General features: G+C 35.9%; 1 protein-coding gene across 16 annotated transcripts in view; it reads right to left on the bottom strand.

Annotated features, from left to right (window-relative positions):
- Positions 1-23,259, bottom strand: part of THOC2 (THO complex 2) — a 112,755-nt gene that overhangs the window by 75,285 nt on the left and 14,211 nt on the right. For all 16 annotated transcript variants that reach the window (XM_043457680.1, XM_043457681.1, XM_043457684.1 and 13 more), the window contains exons 2-7: positions 21,440-21,498; positions 16,893-16,984; positions 14,534-14,585; positions 8,421-8,491; positions 7,448-7,569; positions 6,792-6,925 (exon numbers count right to left, since the gene is read on the bottom strand). In XM_043457680.1, coding sequence (XP_043313615.1) covers positions 6,792-6,925; positions 7,448-7,569; positions 8,421-8,491; positions 14,534-14,585; positions 16,893-16,984; positions 21,440-21,498 — 530 coding nt within the window. The remainder of the gene's footprint in view (positions 1-6,791; positions 6,926-7,447; positions 7,570-8,420; positions 8,492-14,533; positions 14,586-16,892; positions 16,985-21,439; positions 21,499-23,259) is intronic.

The following is a 23,259-nucleotide window of genomic DNA, read 5'->3' as shown; positions in this document are numbered from 1 at the left end:
GGACAGAGGGGCCTGGTGGGCTAAATCCATGGAGTTCCAAACAGTCAGACACAACTTTATGCCTAGATAAAGTTGAAAAAAAAAAAACCACCTTCAAACTGCTATAACACTAACAATAGAGTATGGAAGTAGGATCTAGCAAACTTTCCAACATTATAACTACTCCTACATCTACTAAATATAAAAATTCACTCAACTAAATAAAAATGAACAATGCCCTATTCTATCAGAGAACAAAAGATACACTGAATATACTTTAGAAAAAATTGTTAGCTTATAACTATCCATTTAAGCTATAGTCCACAAAACTTGTGTATAAGGACTAGAACAGCAACATATTACATGGAAAAGTTGTGTTTCATTCACACTGCTTTACAGTTTATATTTTCAATGTGTTACAGAATGAACCATTGATACATTATGTTTTGTTTAACAGTATTATTCCACAAAGGTTATTTTACAGTGATCTGTAATGTCAACCAATTTCTTTCTAGAGGCAATTTAAGGTTGTAACCTAGACGAACAGGATGCAACATTTATAACAGATGACACTGTTTGCATCTCTTACCAAATAAACCTGGCTTATGAGTTTTCTATTTATCTCTCAGGTGCCATAAGTTAGTCCAATCAATTGGAATGATCTATGCTACATAATGGGCTTTCCCGGTGGCTCAGACGGTAAAGAATCTGCCTGCAATGCAGAACAGGGTTCGATCCTTGGGTTGGGAAGATGCCCTGGAGAAGGAAATGGCTACCCACTCCAGTATTCTTGCCTAGAGAATCCCATGGACAGAGGAGCCTGACAGGCTACAGTACATGGGGTCACAAGAGTCAGACACGACCAAGTGACTAACACACATATGCTATGTAACAAAAAAAAAAAAAAGAAACCAAATGAAGGATTTAGAAAATCATTTTTTAAATAGTAGAGATTTGCTAAATAACAGTTAAACTATTTCATATACAATTAAGATTTTAGTAACAATAAGTAAGCTTAAAATATACAAAATATTTTTTTTCTAATGGCAGTTGTGGTAGAACAGGCAATCTTGTGCTCAAACATCTTAAAAAGGCTTTTATCCAGCCCAAGCATTGATAGTCATGTCATCCCGAGAAAGAGCATAAGCCTACCCCCTACCTCTACATCAGCTACATTAAGCAATACACACACACACACACACACACACACACACACACACACACACACACACACACACACACACACACACACACACACACACACACACACACACACACACACACAGGCTTTTTCAGGAACAAACAGGGAACCATATGGGAAGTAACATTTTTAAATGGTAGACCTGTAATGGCCATGGATTCATTCCTTCATTTAAAGAAACATTAAGTAACTACCCACTATGTACCAAATGCTTGTGATACAGAGATTAATAAAATGCCTTCCCTACCCATAATGAAAGTTCACACCTTTTGGATGATACATCTTTGGAAAAAATGCAAGGAAAAGTAACTGAATGTTCCCCAAAGATGGATAAGATGACCAGTATTAGAGCAACTAACCACAATTAGAGGCAAAAAACATGATTAAAGCAACAATGGTTCTTTTAGGGATAGGTCAAATTGAGATTCTTAACAGAAACAAAAAGACCCAGATAACACTGTAAACATGACTGGGAGAGACATCCAGCCTATACATTTCTGACAATAAAACAGAATGATAGCTTCAATTATCATGTTCCTGACAGAATAAACCTTATAAGACAAAGAAAAACCATGTTCTGAACAAAAGGACATGATGTAGCTCTGGCATGTAAACTTACTTTAGAAGCAGGCTAAGCCATGGTCTGAATGTTTTTTGTACTTCCAAAATTCATGTTGAAATTCTACTGCCCAATGAAATGGTATTAGGAGGTAGGCTCTTTGAGAGATGAGTAGGTCATAAAAGCATAGTCTCATGAATCAGAGTAATGCCCTTAGAAAAGAGAGCTCCCTTGCCCCTTTTACCACATGAGGATACAACAGTAAGTTAGCAGTCTGCAACCCATAAGAGGGCTGTCATGAGAACCCAACCATGCTGGCACCCTGATCTTGGGCTTCCAGCCCCCAAAATTGTAAGAAATACATTTCTGTTATTTGTAAGCCCCACAGTCTGTGAGATTTTGTTACAGAAACCTGAATGGACTAAAACAGGCTAATGAAAACTTATGCTAAACTATTTCTAAGAGATAGTATTTGCAAAAAACTGCACATTTCAAGGCAAGAACCAGAGAAGCAAGATGCAGAGCAATGCATCCAACAAGATAAAAGTATAATAGTTTAAAAAAAACTATACTTAAGAACACCAATTGCTGTCTTCTTTTTCATAGTAGAGATAAATGACTTCTTTGTAACTCCTGTATAGTAAATAACACCAATAAAGCAAAGCCTTAGGTAAAGGAAGCAGTCAACTGGTTTCCACTTCCAAGGGATAGGAGGGTGTTGATACAATAAGAAGCTTCAAGGCTGAATGGCTCTTATATCCAAACTGATCTAAAGACAGAATACTAAGTACATTCAAGACAATGTACTCAAAGGGGTTAAATGTCCCATAATCTGCCAAAGAGTAAAATCATTTGACTTAGGGTTTTGTTTTTAATGTTTCTCTGGTCACTTAACAAGCAACTAAGAGGACTTGTGAGACTGGAGGAGGAGAGATTCTCACCCCACCCTTCCCACCTCCAATCAGATTTACAACCTTGGACACCAGGTGACAAATGAAGGTCCTGAGGTTTGGCGAAGAGGGCTCTGATTCTGCGTGAGAAGGAAAGGATCAGAGAGTCAAAGCCAAAAAGATCCTGGGCCACTATACCCCAAACCAGCAAGAATCATTTTCAGTCTCCAAAACTAAACTCAAGCTAGCTCCATGACTAATTTTTAGCCATAACTTTCGATTGACAGCAGTGATCAGCATACCACACCCTATGGATCAAACCCATTCAATTTTTGTACGTAAAGTTGTGCTGTCACAGACACTCCTTTATTTACATATTGTTCACGGCTGATCTCACACTACAATGGCAAAATTGAGTAGCTGCAACAAAAAACACACGGCCCACAAAGGAAAAAAATATTTACCATCTCATCCTTTACAGAAAAGGTTTGCTGACCACTAATTTAGAAGAAAGAAAAGGAAAGAATACCTACTAGCTATTACTTTTTCTCAAGGGCATACAGAAGAATAGACAGCTTATAGTTTAGTTCAGCAATCAAAGGAGTCCATCTCTGGGAGTTTCTCAGCAGTCCAGTGGTTAGGACTCAGCACCTTCACTGCTAAGGGCCCAGGCTGAATGCCTGGTAGGGAAAAGATCCACAAGCCGCTCGGCATAGCCAAAAAACAAAGAGTCCATCTCTGATATTCTTTCCCCCAATTTCTAAAATATGCTTTTTGCCATCTTGATGTGGGGATCATCTGTGAGGCATCTATGACATGGCAGCTCAAGAGCCTAATAATCACTATACATTCCTATTAAGTTTCTCAAACTTACTGTAACAATTGAGGTTGCAACCACCAGATAGACTCATAATTGTTCCTATTCCTTGCTTGCTTGCAGTAAACAGCCCAAGGCTATCTGACAGAATATAAATACTGTTTTTCATATTTAGGACATAAAATTTTGATGTGCCAGAATCTTTGAGGGAGCAAATGACTATCTGTTAATTATAGAATAAATAAGGATTTCTCCTGATCAGACCGAGTACTCTGAAATGTATCTAAAATGCAAGCCTCCCAAACCAGATACCAGTTCTGTCAGTGGCTGGTGAAGAAGATCAGACCTGAGATAGCTTAGGTATTATCTGTCTAGATTGCTTCTAGAGAGGAAACAATGGGAATAAACAAGAGGAAACTCATCCAAAGATGTCATGAAAAGCAGGATGCTACGTTAGTGAACTCCTCTGGCCAGATGAGACAAGGAATACCTAGAGTCTGCACTGAGGAGGAATCCGGTAAATTCTAACACTGAAAGAATGAGTACTCAGTCTTAACTTCAACTATGAAAAATTTCTTTCTCAGACAATGGAGGAGGAGAGGAATCAGCTAGCCAAAGAGAAACAAACACTGAGCCAGGGAAATGAACTTTCTCAAATCCTCCACGTTGGGAGAAAGAGGCTAAGAATCAGTATAAACTATCCTAGAAAGTGGGAAACATTCATTTGTTTTTCAACAAGTATTTATTCAGCACCTACGTACCAGGCACTTAGGTTAGAGGTACTAAACAAAACAGACAAAAACCCTCGTTCTCATGGAACTTACTTACATTCCAGTGGGGGTGTGGCATAAAATACAGTGCATATTATATGGTGCCAAATGCTCAGAAGAAATATAGTGAACAATAGGGAGTGTTGGGGTGGGGGGTGGGGTAGCCAAAGAAGTCTACACTGCAGAGGTGGCATTTGAGTGCTTCTGGGCTATCGTGCTTTGTAGTACACCTGACAGACTAGAATACAGGGTTAGCCCAAGAAATCAAATTCTTTAAACTCATGGAATATCCATGTGAGTCATGAGCTTACAGCTGTGATTGCCACACTGTTCTTCAGATACAGTAACATAGCCTGTTCTCTATGGGGACAAAGTTCAAGAAAAGAAAGTACACAGTGTATGTTTTTCTCAGTTAGATAAAAGCATACAAAAATCCCTCTCTGAAATGTTCCTAAAATAACAAAGAACTAATAAAGTGTAAACTCACAAGGACAAAAAATAGAAGGAACAAGGACAGACAAGAGATGTCAACAAACAAGCAGATAAAGTTTTTAAAAATGTGAAGACCTCATACAGCACAGAACTTTTATGTAGGGAATACCATTTTGACAGTACATGGCAGGATACAAGGAAAGACAAACCTATAGCAAGGTAGTACTGACAAACATCTCAAACTAGATCAAAATGCTGCGGGAAAAATGTAGAGCCTACCCTGCAAAGAACAGAAAGGAAACCCTCCAGGTGATTTTTTTTAATGGGTCACTGCCACACAGTTTAAGCAAGCAAGAGCCCTGCAGCCCTAGGGGATTGCCAGTCTTGGTGTTAAATTGACAATGGAAGTAGCAAAGAGACTTAATCAGCTGCAGAATAAAACTTACTTCAAAGAAAAGGGTAAATTTAAACTAAAAGCTCCTTACCTCTATACCAGTTGGTCACCAAAAGCCTAAGTTAAAAGCAAAGATAACTGCAGTAAATCTAGTTTTATCTGGGTCCCCACTGGAGAAAGGAGGAAAGGACAAGGATACCTCCTCTCTCTTAATCATACATAAATTTCAAAACCGCAGAAAATAACTGAGAATTGAGCATAAGCATCCTGTAAATCCTCTGGAGAAGGGAATGGCAACCCACTCCAGTATTCTTGCCTGGAGAATCCCATGGACAGAGGAGCCTGGTGGGCTACAGTCCATGGGGCCACAAAGAGTCAGACATAACTGAGTGACTGAGTGGACACATCCTCTAATAAAATATAACCAGTGAAGGACTTCCCTGGTGATCCAATGGTTAAGAATCCACCTGCCAACACAGTGGGCATGGGTTCAATCCCTGGTCTAGGAGGATTCCACGTGCTATGAGGCAACTAGGCCTGAGCACCCCAACTACTGAACCTACCTGTCCTGGAGCCTGTGCTCTTCAACAACAGAAGCCACTGCAATGGGGGGCCCATGCATCGCAACTAGAGAAAGTCCCATGCAGAGCAACAAAGACTTAGCACAGCCAAAAATAACAAATAAATAAAATAAATGAAATTTTATATATATGTATATACACATATATATATACACACACACACACATATATATAAAACTAGTGAAGCAGAAAATATGACTTCTCCAACAGGTTTCAAAACTTAAGACATCCAAGTGTTGCAAAATCTTCCCTGAGATAGCATAACACCTAACAAATAGGAAAAATTCTTTCCATTCTTGAAAAATCAGAAGTACCTTATTTTTCTATCATTCATTCCTCCTTTATATAGAAGCCAACTATTTCTTCCAAATGCTCAATATAAAGAACAACACTAGGACTTCCATGAAGGTCCAGTGGTTAATAATCTGCCATGCAGTGCAGGGGACGTGGGTTCAATCCCTGGTCAGGGAACTAAGATCCCAACATGCCACAGAGCAACTCAAACTGCATGCTGCAACTACTGAAGTCTGTGCCCTCTGGAGCCCACACGCCATAACTACTGAGCCTGCACACTCCAGAGTCCAAGCGCCCCAACACATGACCCAATGAAAACACCACATGCTGCAAATTAAGATCCAATGCAGTCAAATAAATTAAAAAAAAAAAAAGAACAATGCTAAAGAAATTCTATTCAAAAGGTAGGGGAAATAATACTCTCCTCTTTGTTACACTTTTACGACATCTGCTGCACTTACTTTTAACAGATAAAATGTGTATCAAAGTTGCTTAGCATTTTTAAAATCAAGTTCAAAAGAACAGAACATCTCCACATTTCAAGAGTTCACCAAAGATTTTATAAAGTTTCACTTTTGCTTATTTTCTACCCTCCATAAAATTATTGGAAAATACCTAAAAATTAAAGATAGAAATACTAGAAAGCAGAAACTAATATAAACACAAAGGTAAGAGTACCAAAAAGATTTCTTACAAATATCATGTCAAATTTTTTTCTGCTGATAATAATCTTAAAAGTACAAGCTGGACGCTTCTCTCATTTCTTAATTTAAAAACAAAGATCTATAGAAAATGCACTAATTTTTTCTTTATGGATATTCTTCAACAGTCAAATTTATTCTTAGTAACACATACCATATAATGTACATCTTACCTATTAAAGATTTGATATTTTCTAAGATTAAATCACTAGTAATATTTCCAGATAAATCTTGCCCCAATTCAGCAATCAGCTTGGCATAACCTTCATTTTCTTCTCTTAACAAATTAAATTTTTGCTGCTTATAACTGAAATTAGATAAACATCATAAAAAAAGATAAAATTAATTTCAATTAACAGGCCTGCATAAGATTAAAACCACCAAAAGAACAGTTGTTGAAAGTTTACCTCTTTGTATATCTTTTAGGATAGAAAATAACAGTGATTCATAAGAGACATCCCAATATGAATTACACAGGGGAAACCAGCTACACAAGGAAATGATTTCGCTAACATAACACTATCTCCATCATTGACAAGAATATACTCTAGAATAAAGCCATAGTTGTAAATTATTTTATTGGTAGTAATAAAAACATTGATTATTTTATCTTCTAATAAGGAAAAAAAATTAACATTGGTTTCACACAGGTAGAGTTCACTGCTGACTCAATAACCATAGGCCACTCTTAGAAAAAACACGAGACACACTCTAACAGCAAAAACAACAAAAGTCTTCAAAACACCTTTAATAACTTCTGGTATTCAACATGGGAAGTAAAAAACATACACAGGCACTTGATCTACAACATAAAAATACATGTACTTACAAGAGTTTTGTCTTGATTTTAACTGACTTTTGATTGAATTGCTGTGACTGTTTGATAAGCCCTAACGATTCCAATGTTTCTGGATCCAAGCGTTCCTTTAGAACTGTGTCTGAAACTAAATACTGTATTAAAAAATATTAAAGGCCATTTATTCCTCAGCATTCCAACTATGCATCCACAATCTTAAAACATATGCAAAATAGTTTTCCCAATAAGAATATTAAAATCACATATATATATATCAACAACTTTATAAAAAGTCTTAGAACTTCAATTTAACAAAAATGATGACTCTCAAAGTATTGAAAAATACAACATGTAGTTTTTTAAAACTTCACTAAAAATTATATGCACGCTCTCCATAGCCTACAAATGACAAGAACTACAGATATAATTCTGATTAAAATTAAGTCTGATTAAAACTGAATTTTCTTTTGGATAATGCAGCACTTCAGCCTTCTTTGGTTTCTACTGTTTAAGTCAGATTCTAGTGCAGCAAAGACAAGGACATTCTTCCAGGTCTGAGTAATGCCATTCCTCCTTAGTTCTAAATTTATGAACATAAAATGGTTTACTAGACAATGATTATGACAAGTTCTAGAATTTACTATTTTTAAACTACCTCCATTCTTTTTCTCCTTGCCTAATACTTTATGAAAAATCATTCAGTTTAAAAGCTGTCCACATCATTTCTACTCATCTGATAGATGCTTACCTTTTCTTTAGTTAGAAACTTCCTAGGTCAGGAATATCACCAAAGGTTCTATATGCATAGATAGTTTGATACAGTAGCACGCCTATTTCATAGAAATAGCGTGTCTAATTTTACAAAGCATTCCATTTCAAAACCCAAGTCTCACCTTATAATGAACAGTCAACTGAATGTCAGTATCCTCCTCCATTAACATGATTAATTATGATTACAATCATTCCATAAAAAATTGAGAAATGGAAAGTATTTTTTAAAACTTACCAAACATGCTAATACCAATTGTGTAAAATAGTCTCTCTTGCTTTTTTCTTCTAAACAATTTGTCTCAATATCTACAATGATGAAGGAAAAAAAGATGAAAGTTTGATTGATTTTTCTATACTACAGAACTATAACATTCCTCGCTTCTTTAAAACTAGCTAAATTTAAAATACCTCATTGTGAATTGGGGGGAAAAGTTTAAACTGTGATAAGCATAAGCTGTCCTTCATATGCATATGAATTTTAGAATTAATTTCTCATGATACTGAAGACTGACCTTGTGACCAATGGCATATCCATAAAATGGTCAGTTGATTATGGAGCTATGTGCATTGGAAGCAACAAAGCTTCAAAAAACTACTGCTTTCAAAAAAATGGAAACATTCGGGAATTTCCTGGTGGTCCAGTGGTTAGTACTTGGTGTTTTCACTACCCAAGGCCTGGGTTCAACCTTTGGTTGAGGAACTAAGGACCCGTAAGTCATGTGGCATAGCCAAGAAAAAAAAAATGGAAACATTCAAGCAAAGTTTAAATGACCACATGTCAGAGACACTAAGGTGGAAAATTGAACTGGGTGACAACAAAGATCTCTTCTAATACTAAAGACCCCATTTTTCATGAAGATCAAGCCCTTGACAGAACATTGGTACCATGTACCATGTTCTAACCAAGGTACTTGGTCACCAACTCTATGAAAACTGTATTAGAAGATATTTTTAACATCCTATTTTGTATTACAATTCTAGTCAGCAAAGAAAAATTCAGTGAAGGTTTTCATTTTCTTCCTATTTAAATATTTTTTTAAATGACACTTCCTTGAGCTTCAGTAAATTATTCAAAGAATTTGTCAAACCATTTTCTCATCTAAAGTATAGAAGAAATGAACAATTAGTTCTAAATGCCAAGCATCAAAAACTTCAACCAGGATTAGCAGGATTACCAGACTGATCTCAGAATTATTGTTTTAACTGATTACACACCATCACTTTACTTTAAAAATCAACTTATATTTAAAATGTACTACAGAAAAAGGCACCCATTTTAGTGATGCAATAAAAATTGTCCTCTAAGAGTTCTAGGGTTCCCCTCAGACAGACATTGTACCACTGCTATCCTTCAGTTTACTTTCTATTGACATCACTAAGAATCAAGAGAGAAGAGGATCTATTGTTAAACACATCCACATTTTCCTGGCACTTCTCCACTTTTCCTTCTTGGAAAGTGCCATTTCCCAATATTCTGAATGCTATAGCTAAGCACACAATCAGATCAAGGGTATTAAGGGAATTTCAGGGTGCAATTTATACACCCTGTAATGTACTTTAAATTGCAGTACAATCTCAATCTCTCAGTAAGACTTTAAATTTACATGCATCTCATCAATCCTTTCCAGGGACTCCCAAGTGGTCTCCCCATTAGCTGGTTTTCTGGTCCCTCCCCAGCCTAGAACTTCAAACATACTGATCTGGAGAGGTCAGGACTAAATTGGGCCTCTTCTTTTAACCAATGTCTATCTACCCTCCAAGGCCCTATAGTCCCCAATATCTACCTCCAAAGTCCCTAAAATGAGAGTACTTGGGTAGCAGGTTCATCTTCTACAAACCAAATATACTCTCCTCTTAGCCACCAGACCTGATTAAGATACAACTCTCTGGGTTCTGACCATGTTAGGAAATGCTTAATGGGACCTCAGTAAATTTCTTAGCTAAGTTATCTCAATCATCAACACAGGAATCTATTATCCCAATTATGCCTTCCCTGTTTATTTTTTTTTATTCTGACTCATGAAACTATTCCAATAAATTCATATACTATTCCTGACTCCTCAACCCCAAATCAGCATCAAACTTCTCTTTAATTTCCCTCTGATTTTACTAAAAAGTCCTCAGTCATTTAAAACTCTAGGCCCACTATTACCAACCACCTAACCCAGCTCAGAGGTCCCAACAGTGCATGAAGTTACACCACACTTTCCTTTTGGGTTAATATATTAATTAATACCTCTCAGGCCTGCTCACCCTTACATGATTAGTCTTTTAAAGGAAAATGCTATCTCAACCAGAAAAGTACAGTACTGATTTTCCTTATAATTGCCAAAATATTATAAAGATAACATGATGCAGTAAAAAGATCATGGACTCTAGAACCAAAAAGACCCAGGTTCAAACCCTGCCTTACTAGTTGTGTGGCCTTGAGAAATTACTTTCCTAAGCTTCAATTTTCTGATCCATAAACCTACCTTACAGAAAACATTAAATGCTTAACATATAGAAGGTGTTCCAAAATGGCACCTATATTATTATTACTGTTACAATCATCATAATTATCATGATCATTATCATTAGAGATAGCTTGTGTTCTTACTCCTATTTCCCTATCTTGGTATGGGGTTACCCTTGGATCATTTTTTTTTTCTGCCAAGGGTAGGAGTGGGTGAGTGAGGGGGCAGGTGTGGGAAATTCTCTTTCCAAGTTTGCCATCCTAATCTTGCTTGTAAAAATGGACTGGATAGGCTAAAAGAAATTTCCCAAGAGCAACCAAACACCATCTTCATGAATTCATGTTACTAGTAAAAAGCAATGACTTGTAACAATAATTCTTATTACTACACAACTATGAAGGGAAAATATATCCTAATAAGTCAATAAAAAAACAAACTACTAGAACTTTACTGATAAGCTGATAACTGATTATCCACAGAAAGACAAAAATATATTTCTGACACTATCAAGGACTAACAGCTTCCACAAACTGATATCTACAAATCATTCTTTCAGGCTTATAAATGTATCAATTCAATTCAGCTGCTCAGCCCTGTCCAACTCTTTGCAACCCCATGGACTGCAGCACACCAGGCTTCCCTGTCCATCACCAACTCCCGAAGCTTGCTCAAACTCATGTCCATCAAGTCGGTGATGCCATCCAACCATCTCATCCTCTGTCTTCCCCTTCTCCTCCTGCCTTAAATCTTTTCTAGCATCAGAGTCTTTTCTAATGAGTCAGTTCTTCGCGTCAGGTAGCCAAAGTATTGGAGTTTCAGCTTGAACATCAGTCCTTCAAATGAATATTGGAAATCAGGGCTGATTTCCTTTAGGATTGACTGGTTGGATCTCCTTGCAGTCCAAGGGACTCTCAAGAGTTTTCTCCAACACCACAGTTCAAAAGCATCAACTCTTTGGCGCTCAGCTTTCCTTATGGTCCAACTCTCACATCCATACATGACTACTGGAAAAACCATAGCTTTGACTAGACAGACCACTGTCGGAAAAGTAATGTCTCTGCTTTTTAATATACTGTCTAGGTTGGTCATAACTTTTCTTCCAAGGAGCAAACATCTTTTCATTTCATGGCTGCAGTCACCATCTGCAGTCATTTTGGAGTCCAAGAAAATAAAGTCTGTCCCCGTTTACATTGTTTCCCCATCTATCTGCCATGAAGTGATGGGACTGGATGCCATGATCTTTGTTTTTTGAATGTTGAGTGTTAAGCCAGCTTTTTCACTCTCCTCTTTCACTTTCATCAAGAGGCTCTCAGTTCCTCTTCACTGTCTGCCATAAGGGTGGTGTCATCTGCATATCTGAGGTTATTGATATTTCTCCCATCAATCTTGATTCCAGCTTGTGCTTCATCCAACCTGGCATTTCACATGATGTACTCTGCATATAAGTTAAATAAACAGAGTGATAATATACAGCCTTGACCTACTCCTTTCCCAATTTGGAACCAGTCTATTGTTCCATGTCTGGTTCTAACTGTTACTTCTTGACCTGAAGATTTCTCCGAAGGCAGATAAGGTGGTCTGGTATTCCCATCTCTCAAAGAATTTTCCAGTTTGTTGTGATCCACACAGTGAAAGGCTTTGGCATAGTCAATAAAGCAGAGGTTTTTCTGGAATGCTCTTGCTTTTTCTATGATCCAATGGATGTTGGCAAGTTGATCTCTGGTTCCTCTGCCTTCTCTAAATCCAGCTTGAACATCTGGAAGTTCTCGGTTCACATGTGTTGAAGTCTTGTTTGGAGAATTTTCAGCATTACTTTGCTAACATGTGAGATGAGTGCAATTGTGAGGTAGTTTGAACATTCTTTGGCATTGGAATGAAAACTGACCTTTTCCAGTCCTGTGGCCACTGCTGAGTTCCCCAAATTTGCTGGCATATTGAGTTTGAGTACAGCACTTTCACAGCATCATCTTTTAGGATTTGAAATAGCTCAGCTACAATTCCATCACCTCCGCTAGCTTTGCTCATAGTGATGCGTCCTAAGGTCCACTTGACTTTGCATCCCAGGATGTCTGACTCTAGGTGAGTGATCACACCATCGTGGTTATCTGGGTCATTGAGATCTTTCTGTATAGTTCTTCTGTGTATTCTTCCCACCTCTTCTTAATATCTTCTGCTTCTGTTAGGTCCATACCATTTCTGTCCTTTATTGAGCCCATCTTTGCATGAAATGTTCCCTTAGTATCTCTAATTTTTTTGAAGAGGTCTCTAGTCTTTCCCATTCTATTGTTTTCCTCTATTTCTCTGTACTGATCACTGAGGAAGGCTTTCTTATCTACCCTTGCTATTCTTTGGAACTCTGCATTCAGATGGGTATATCTTTCCTTTTCTCCTTATAGTAAAAACAATTTTTTAAATTGAAACTTGACTCATGTTGTATTTGTCATATAATATCTTTAGCGCCTGCTCTAAAAATTAAAATCAATCAATCCAATAGATAGCAAAAACAAATACTTTATCATCTAAACCAGGAGTTTTAAGATCGACAGAAGGCACAATTAATAATTACACCAGGGAAAACAAAACAGAAATGGGACATACTGTCATCCAATCAACTGTCTGCTCTTTTCATTTATCATTCACAGTCCACAAACATTTTGACCTGTTCATAACATTACTGATGTTATAAAATCTTAAACATCATGAAGGATCAAGGACCAGGCATTTAGATTTGTTGCAATCAAATTCCAGATTCTCAGTAAGACAAATTAAGTAACCTATCTCATTCTAAGAGTTAAGATTAATGAGCTAAAGTAAAGTAATTCATTCCAGCCTGACAAACTCTCAGAGAATAAGTCTTATTTTAAAGTGAATATTATAATGTCTGGTAATGTTTCTAACAGATTAAAGTTACAGAACATTTAAGACTGATGCGGAAAACTGTGCTCAGATACTTTAACTCAGATTTAAAATAAGAGAAATATATTTGTAATATACATTATTTTTCAAATCCATGCTTCCCATGGAGGGATACTACCTGTTGTTCCAAGTCAAAGAAATATTCCATTCTTATCTTGCATGTGAAAATGAAACTCACTCAGTCGTCTCTGACTCTTTGCAACCCAATGGACTATACAGTCCATGGAATTCTCCAGGCCAGAATACTGGAGTGGGTAGCCTTTCCCTTATCCAGGGGATCTTCCCAACCCAGGGATTGAACCCAGGTCTCCCACACTGCAGGCGGATTCTTTACCAGCTGAGCCACCAGGGAAGTCCAAGAATACTGGAGTGGGTAACCTATCCCTTCTCCAGGGATCTTACATTAATTCTTACTTATTCTGGACAAAGAGAGAAGTTGCTATTTCCAAAGCTGGTTTCTCATCCTCAAAACAAAAGTATTTTTGATTACTTTGGCTCTTCTTGCTCTTTCTAAAATTAAAAATCAGAAGAGTACAATAGCAAAGTAATTATCTCTTGAGTGTCCTAAGTTTGATATTCTGACATTCACTGATAACCTGCATTGAATAATATTAATTAGGTGGTTACTAAAATCTGAATAATTCAGACTAACTTCAGAAAACCTGGATTTTTAAACCTGAAATACTTAACTTAGGTCAATTTTATACTAAGATACATTTGGAAAAATTCAAACTATTTAAATTATAAACTAGAACTATTTAAATATAGTGATTAAATTCACATTTGACTTACAATACTATATTCTCTATAAAGTAAAAAATATATATAATCTAGATTTGTAGAAACATTTGTAAAATCCTTAGTTTAAAAAAAATATTTTATTTAACAAAGAACATTAATTTTCCAAACAGCACTTTTTACAAGTGAAATAAAGGCTATTTACAAGTGAAATTAATACAGGCTTATTAATACCTACCTAATATGCAGAATACATCAGCAAGAATGGAGGGCATATCCTCACGAAATTCCTAATGTTAAAAAAATACAATTATTCATAGTAAATACTAGAATAGTACACTAGCAAGTATTATGGGTTCACACTAACCCTCTTCAGTAAAACATAAAAACAAAACCCTAATACCACTATGTTGACAAATAAAATTCTTCAAGTTTCATAATACAGAGAAAATTAAAACAGGGAGATAATGGTTAGAAAACCTGTTTAAATGTCTACCATGAAATAACTTGAGTTTAAAAAAAAAATGGAACCTTAAACAAGCACCTCAGGAAATAATAAAAAACACAAATGAGTAACATTTTATCAATGAAGTTTCATGTCAGAAACCACTGGAATCTGGAGTACCTTACACCTATCTAAAGTAAGATTGTTTAAAATGATACATTTTTCACCTAAAACTTTAAATGCTGTGCTCATACCTGAGTCAACATTGACCTAAGCAAAAATCATAGTATTCAGAACAGAAATCTGAAAAATGTAATAAGTACAAGCAGTTGTCTCATAACTCAAGATTCTCTGAAGATGAAAATAATTACCAAAAATCTATATTTTCTTTATGCACTGATGTTTGCAGCCTTTGGAGAAACGGATCCAACATTTATAATAGATTTGTCTCCTGACTTCACATTCCCATGCCCAATTTTAGAGCCATTTTCCATTAGTAAGGATCACTGTTCAATTATTGCAATTAGTTTGCTGGCACTATAGCAACACTAAAGGCCTATTTTCAGAGAGTAAAGAAAAGAAATATAATTCTAAAGAAAAACCTGGCAGCTATAAGAGACACAAGATATGTTTCTGTGGCTAAGATATGGGACAGTGCAATATGGGACTATAAGAATCTAGCCATCACAAAGGATCCAGCTGCAGAAGTATATATATATTACTAAGCACTCAAAGAAAGGGAAGCTAAGTAAGAATGAAACACATTAAGTTCATTTGGACTATTCACTCTCAATAAGTGGGAAGAGTATTAGAATCAAATTCCATTAACACAATAAACCCTATACTCATGCCCAATTTACAGAATGAAATGACCTTAATTGCCAATCAGACATTAGTCTTTTCTTAAGGGCTATGAAATCTGGCTATGTCTACTTGAATGAAAGTGCTCCAAAATAATAGAGCAAGACAAGAGTTTTCAAACACGGAACATCACTTATTGAAGAAATAGACTACTCCTACATGAACTAATCAGATAGAGACAGTTTAGGGGTAAAAGAGAAACTCATACTGAACCTCTACTGCTCAAATACATCTCAACATGATGGGGGAAAAAAATCACAACAACTAAACATAGAAATTCCTTAAGACTATTCTTGGGAAAGCAGAAAAATCATACAAAGCTAAAGGCTACAGAAATTTAAAGCCTACAGAAATTCATATGGATATCAAGAAACTCCAGGTACCACCTCAAAAATACTTATTATGAAAGCTGTTCTCAACTGGACATGTAATTTTATTTATACAAGTGTAAAACCCAGCCTAGTAAAAATAAAATATCACTTGTAAAAAAAAAAATGAAACTTAACCCCTGCTGTACAATAAACATCTTTACAATTTGAGAGTTCATCTTTCAATTCAAATACCAAACAACCATGAAAAGTATCTTGTCTGAATCTAACTTAACCTTTCTAGTAAACAAAAGTTTGTGTGTTAGTCGCTCAGTCGTGTCTGACTCTTTGTGACCCCATGGACTGTATCCTGCCAGGCTCCTCTGTCCATGGAATTCTCCAGGAAAGAATACTGGAGAAGGTTGTCATTCCCTTCTCCAGAGAATCTTTCCTACCCAGGTCTCCTGCATTGCAGGCAGTTTCTTTACCATCTGAGCCACCAGGGAAGCCCACTAAACAAAAGAATGAAACAAAGTTTTTTTTTTTCCTCACCTTTCAATAGCCACTGAAAGGTGAGGAAAAAAATCTAGTTATTATTTCTAAAGCAAACATGAAAATTAGCATTAAGTAAACGTTAGAATCATACAACTTCATTTTAAAATAATTTCATCCTCAGTTTTAAAAATATATTTAATTTCTAAACATAACCACAAACAAAAGAAAATGTTTTGTTATGCTAATATTGAGAGAACATTATAACCAATATTTTTATAGACGTTTTTGCTCTCCCAGCTTACCTAATATTTTCTGCTCTACTCATAGCCACAGACAAAGATTAAAATACCTATATTACTATCCAGCAACAATGGCTTACCATTTTGAATAAAATAAAACACAAGTTATATACTTCAGGATCCCTTTTATCAAAGGCAAAAAATATGTAACAATTATCAAATTAAAAAAACATACATACACATACTTACACTAATGTCACTAAGAACATTAGATGCCTGTTCATGCTTTAGATTTCCTTTAATGACATGGTATGACAATTCATAAAGAGCTTGCTGGAAATCTGTCAAACATAAAAGAAACAGTGTAAGGACACAATATCTTGAACATGAAAGGTAGACCCTCTAAGGGAAGACCTATGTATTTCCTACTTCTCAGATTATTATAAACACCAATAATGATTAAGAAAAATATATTTCTAATGCTTTTCTGTAGCAGATTTTTTCCTTTTATTTTCACAAAAACACAATACTTAAAGAGTAGAAAAAGGCATGCTGCGGTTCATGGGGTCGCAAAGTCAGACACGACTGAGCGACTGAACTGAACTGACTGCACTACTGTAACATAACTATTGCTTGAGCACTTCCTTCCAATCCTTTTCTGTATGTCTACATATTTTACATACTTGCATTCAGAGTTCACATCATTTGGTACTCTGATTCCCCGACAAACACTTTTAAAAGTATTTCCTCCTGCTACCAAAGTCTACAAAATTATTTTTAAGGACTGCATAGAACTCCAGCAAATGAATATAAATTAACCATTCTTCTCACCAAGAGATTTTGCTGATTTTTCTAACTATATTCAGATTATAGTTAATTCAATATCAGGGCTACACTGACAACAAACAGGTAAGGAATAATAGTAAATATAAAACCCGTAACCTGTCAGAGAAATTTCTCCCCAAACCTAAACCTCAACTTTTCCTCTATTTCCATCAGAATACAAACTAAAATATATTCAGCCCTTGGTATCCACAAATTCTGTACCCATGAATATGAAGGGCTGACTTTATTCACTGTACTATGCAATTTTAATAAGGGACTTGAGGATACTCGGATTTTGCTATTCGAGGGGGCTCCTGGAACCAATTCCCTGTAGATACTAAGGGATGATCATAATTACATATGTACATACAGACAAAAAAACAGCAGTCCTGTGAGAATTGTCAACCACAAGTACAGTTGTCTCATTCACAATTAGCATAGCAACCCTTTCCTGCAGGAGTTTTGGGAGGAGGTAGGAGTTAATGGTCAGGTGAACATATCCTTCCAGCTACCTTTTTCTTTTGTCCCAAACACTAAAATCTTTACCTCCTTCCTCTCTTTAAAAGTAAGAAAACACACACCAAGGAAACCAGATCTGAAAGAGACACGTGCACCCCAATGTTCATCGCAGCACTGTTTATAATAGCCAGGACATGGAAGCAACCTAGATGCCCATCAGCAGACGAATGGATAAAGAAGCTGTGGTACATATACACTATGGAATATTACTCAGCCATTAAAAAGAATTCATTTGAATCAGTTCTAATGAGATGGATGAAACTGGAGCCCATTATACACAGTGAAGTAAGCCAGAAAGATAAACACCAATACAGTATACTAACGCATATATATGGAATTTAGAAAGATGGTAACGATAACCCTATATGCAAAACAGAAAAAGAGACATAGATGTACAGAACAGACTTTTAGACTCTGTGGGAGAAGGCAAGGGTGGGATGTTCAGAGAGAACAACATTGAAACAAGTATACTATCAAAGGTGAAACAGATCACCAGCCCAGGTTGGATGCATGAGACAAGTGCTCAGGGCTGGTGCACTGGGAAGACCCAGAGGGATGGGATGGAGAGGGAGGGGGGAGGGGGATCGGGATGGGGAACACATGTAAATCCCTGGCTGATTCATGTCAATGTATGGCAAAAACCACTACAGTATTGTAAAGTAATTAGCCTCCAACTAATAAAAATAAATGGGAAAAAAAACAGAAGCAATATTATAACAAATTCAATAAAGACTTTAAAAATAAACAAATAAATAAATAAAAGAAAGAAAACAAGTAACTCTAAAAACATTAATGTAAAACAAACTCAATTTATAACCCCCTTTGGAAGGAAATCAAAAAATCTTTTAGGGCAACATAGCAAGTTAAGAAATCAAATATTTAGGAGTTTCCTGGTGGTCTAGTGGTTAGGGGAGAAGGAAATGGCAACCCACTCCAGTGTTCTTGCCTGGAGAATCCCAGGGACGGGGGAGCCTGGTGGGCTGCCATCTATGGGGTCACACAGAGTCGGACATGACTGAAGCGACTTAGCAGCAGCAGCTAGTGGTTAGGACTCAGTGCTTTCACTGCCATGGCCCAGGTTCAATTCCTGTTCAGGGAACTGAGATCCCACAAGCCATTCAGCTCAGTCATAAAAATTAAAAAAATGTTTGAAAGAAATCAAATACTTAAAAATCTTCTCCTTTGGTCTACTACTAGCCACAGAAAGGAACATAATTGAAATCAAAATTTGTATCAATCTCCCCTAAAACAAAGAAAATCGTATCTTACAATGAAATTAATTTGTCCACTAAATAATTCACAAAAGAAATATAGCCAGATTATCCCAATTCCTTATGAAGGATTCATTAAATATATTCTACCTTTCTCACAAATATGCCTTCATTATGCTTATAATAAATTCATAAAAACTAAAATGCAAAGGAAAAATTTCTGTTACTATGGTAGGAATATGAGGTCATTTTCATGCTTTCAATTTCCATTAATAAAATGCTTTTGTAACAAATAATATTCATTTGAAATTATCCACATAACTAAGATTTTTTAAAAAGCACTCACTCACAGAAGAACAAAACAGCTGAGCATCATAAACTAAATTCCCATAAGAATATGGGCTCACAGGGGCTGAGGGAATTCTAACCTTAATCAAAGGAGATTAAAATAGAGAACAAATGGCCCAGGTCATTTTGCTGACACTGACACAAAAACAATCACAATGTAATCCACAAAGTAGCAAAGACAGTCCCTAATTCACATATCATTTAAATGCCCATTTAAATGGCTAGGAACTCCTGTTGTATTTTATCCACAGAAACAGTAAGTGATGTCTTAGAGACTACTAAGACTAGTCCACAAAACCCTGCTAAATCTACACGAAAATTGAAAAACTTTAGATTTACAATGGGGAGGAAAATTACAACCCTTATAATTATACAGAAAATAATAAATGCTAACATTTCAGAAAAAGCAGCTTCAAGAACCGCCACAAGTAAAAGGAACTTCTAGAGATTCTAGACATTCTTTGTGGAATATGAGCATTTTAGCCACTAGTTATGTCAAATATCACTAGGAATGCTCATGTTCATCAGCCATCCTTACTGTTATTTTATGGGGGGAGGGGACTTATAAAAAGAACTTATAAAAGCAGCAGCATGTACAAGGGAAACTGCCTTCCTGAAATGAAATCAATTTGGAGAGAGAGGCAAAAAGAGAAAAGGCAGAAGGAACAATACCCAAAGTCAATCCCCCTGAGATATACAAAGGAAATTCTAAAGAAACAACATTCAGTTCCCCGCAAGTAGACAAGAGCAAGAGAGAACCCCCGCAATTGAGCCACTGAGGTTACACTCCTACTATTTTGAGTTTCATATGTGAATCAGAACAACCAGGCAAATTAACAATAGTCTGATAGTTATTAAAGATCTAAATAGTTCCATTTAAAACTGTAAGAGTAACCACCCTGTTATGTTATTTAGTTTTTCTGAGAATTTTTTTTTATTTTATCCACTTAAGGTTTCAAACACAAACAAGATCCAAGTTAACTGAGAAGTTAGAAACTTGTTTTAAACATAAGGTGGGGAAAACTATCCAAATGCTTTTAAAAAGGACTCTTTTTAGTTTCTTACTCTTCTGACAGTCAACTGACTTATTCAAAAAAGGCATTATATTAACCACCTCAAAAATCTTTATGAATGATCTGAAATTTTAAAAGCAGTATGACTGTAAAATAACTCTGGGGACTGAGCAAGGAATGTTAACAAGTCTTACCCAAATGACAGAAAGAAAAATGGTTCATTCACCCATTTGAAAATGCTTTCTACTCAAAAATCCAAATGTTCTTCAAAAAGTATATATTTTCATATTAAGATAATATTTAATTTTTGATAAATGTAAACATTTAAAGAAAATCATCTAATAACTTACTTAAAATAGAATATTGATTATAAATTATTTTTCCAGATTGGAAAAAAAATGTCATGGATTCTACCCCCAGTGAAAGCTACATATGAAAATGGTTTAAATTACTGGGCATCATTGCTTTTTGTTTTTGCCCTCCTTTTCTGAATCCATGTATCTAATTTTAAATTCATAAAAATTAAACAGTAAATCCTTTAAAATTAAAATAACTAAAAATTTACATTCAGTTTAATTGCATAACACTTTACTTAATAAATCATATTTGAGATATGCAGTCATAAACAACTCCTTTGCTTGTAATGTTTTCCATGACAACTGCCTTTAACAAGATCCCCAGATACCACCTAAACATAACCAACCAGCTTTAGTAAAAACACTGAACCTCAGTTTCTGCAAGTTTCCGAGTACAAACAAGATCAAAATTAGTTTCTCTTTCCATGCTAGCTCTTCTATTTATAAAATTTAATGGAAACAGGGTATTTTATTAATTTTGACCAAGCCAAATCTCATAGCTATGATACTTTTAAAAGTCTTACCTCTATAAGTTGAACTATCGTGGCTTTTATTTTCACTGAGGATCCGGCATAAATGCAAACTAGAATAAAACAAATAATCTGTATTAATTTCTAATTCTAACACAGACAATCCTTATACAGCAAATTCTATCAACTAAAAACACCTGGAAATGTATCACATATTTTAAGTCCATTAGTCTATAATTTAAATAAAATAAACCTAAAAACCATAATTGGAAGATGCTAATGAATCAAGACATTATTTTGAATGAAAATGAGTAAATAAAAGAATGAAAATCAAGCACTTATTCTGCCTTTTGTATACAAATCAATAGTTGATAAGAAATGCCTCTGTTAGTATTTCAGCTAACAAACAAAGGTATGATAGAACAGCACCATTTTTAAGTCCCTAATAAATTCAAGAATCTAGGCATCTATCAATGGCTGTTCACACCCTAAGACGCAATCCTGATCCTAATACAAGAATACACCACCACGTATGAGGCTATCTTTGAGGAGGGGGAGCAAAACTTAAATACAAACTGTGGGAAAATGTACAGGACAATGGCCCAGTCTCTTCAACAAATATATTACAAGGAAAAAGAAAAGATGGTGGGGGATCCTCAGGGTAAAAAAGGCTTAAGAAGTACATCTATTGCAATGTATGCACTTCCCTGGTGGCTCAGATGGTAAAGAATTTGCCTGCAATACGGGAGACCTGAGTTCGATCCCTGGGCTGGAAGATCCCCTGGAGGAGGGCATGGCAACCCACTCCAGTATTCCTGCCTGGAGAATCCCATGGACAGAGGAGCCTGGTGGGCTACAGTCCACGGGGTCACAGAGTCAGACACGACTGAGTGACTAAGCAGAGCACAATCACAATGTAGCACAATCACAGTGTATGGATCTTTACTTGGATCCTGTTTCAAACAAATACTTTTAAAAATAACATTTATGAGCCAACTGGAATATTTTATAGACTCTTTAAACGACAGACGTTGAAACATTTACATTTACATGAAACATTTACTTCAATAATACGGGGAAATGGGTACAGTTACAGATGAAACAAGACTGGCCAGCAATTGATAAATACTTAAGTTGGCTGATGATTTCATTAGGGAGCTATTATACCTACTTCCTCAAACAGGGGTGTTTTTCCAATAATAAAGCTTAAAAACAAAAAGTTGAATTTTTTTTTCAAAAAGTTCAAAATTAAAAAAACACTTGCTGTGTGTTGAATATTTCTTCATTAATTTAAACACAGCAAAAGATAAGATATACAGTATACAGTGAAAGGAGGTATGTTTAATTGGGATTACAGAAAGAAGGGAGAACAGGGCAAAAGCAGTATTTGAAGAAATAATAGCCACAAATGCAGTTTTTCAGAACTGAAATTAAATCCATATCTGGACATAATCACAGTAAAGCTACAGGAAACTGAGCAGCTGACACTTTTGAAACAAAGTATCTGCCAACCTAAAATTCTATACACAGAAAACACAATTCCAAGAAAACACAAAATCAGGACTGAAAGTCAAACTAGTAACAATTCAGGTCACACACTCCAAAAGCTATGCTTCAGGACATCCTTTAGGTGGGATAAAAATGATCCCAGATAGAACCTTAGAGCTGCAGCAAGAAATGAGGAGGAAAAAACTGCTAAGTATTCAGGTAATGCTAATATTAACTGAATAATAATAGTGACTTACAGTATTTAAACACGTGTAGTACTAGATATATGTGTGTGCTTACTCTCTCGGTCGTGTCTGACTCTTTGTGACCCCGTGGACTGTAGCCTGCCAGGCTCCTCTGTCCATGGAACTTCCCAGGCAAGAATA

This window comes from Cervus canadensis, chromosome X (assembly GCF_019320065.1).
Source record: "Cervus canadensis isolate Bull #8, Minnesota chromosome X, ASM1932006v1, whole genome shotgun sequence".
Classification (NCBI taxonomy): domain Eukaryota; kingdom Metazoa; phylum Chordata; class Mammalia; order Artiodactyla; family Cervidae; genus Cervus; species Cervus canadensis.
Note: the sequence above shows the minus strand (reverse complement) of the source record. Positions and strands in the feature narration are given on the sequence as shown.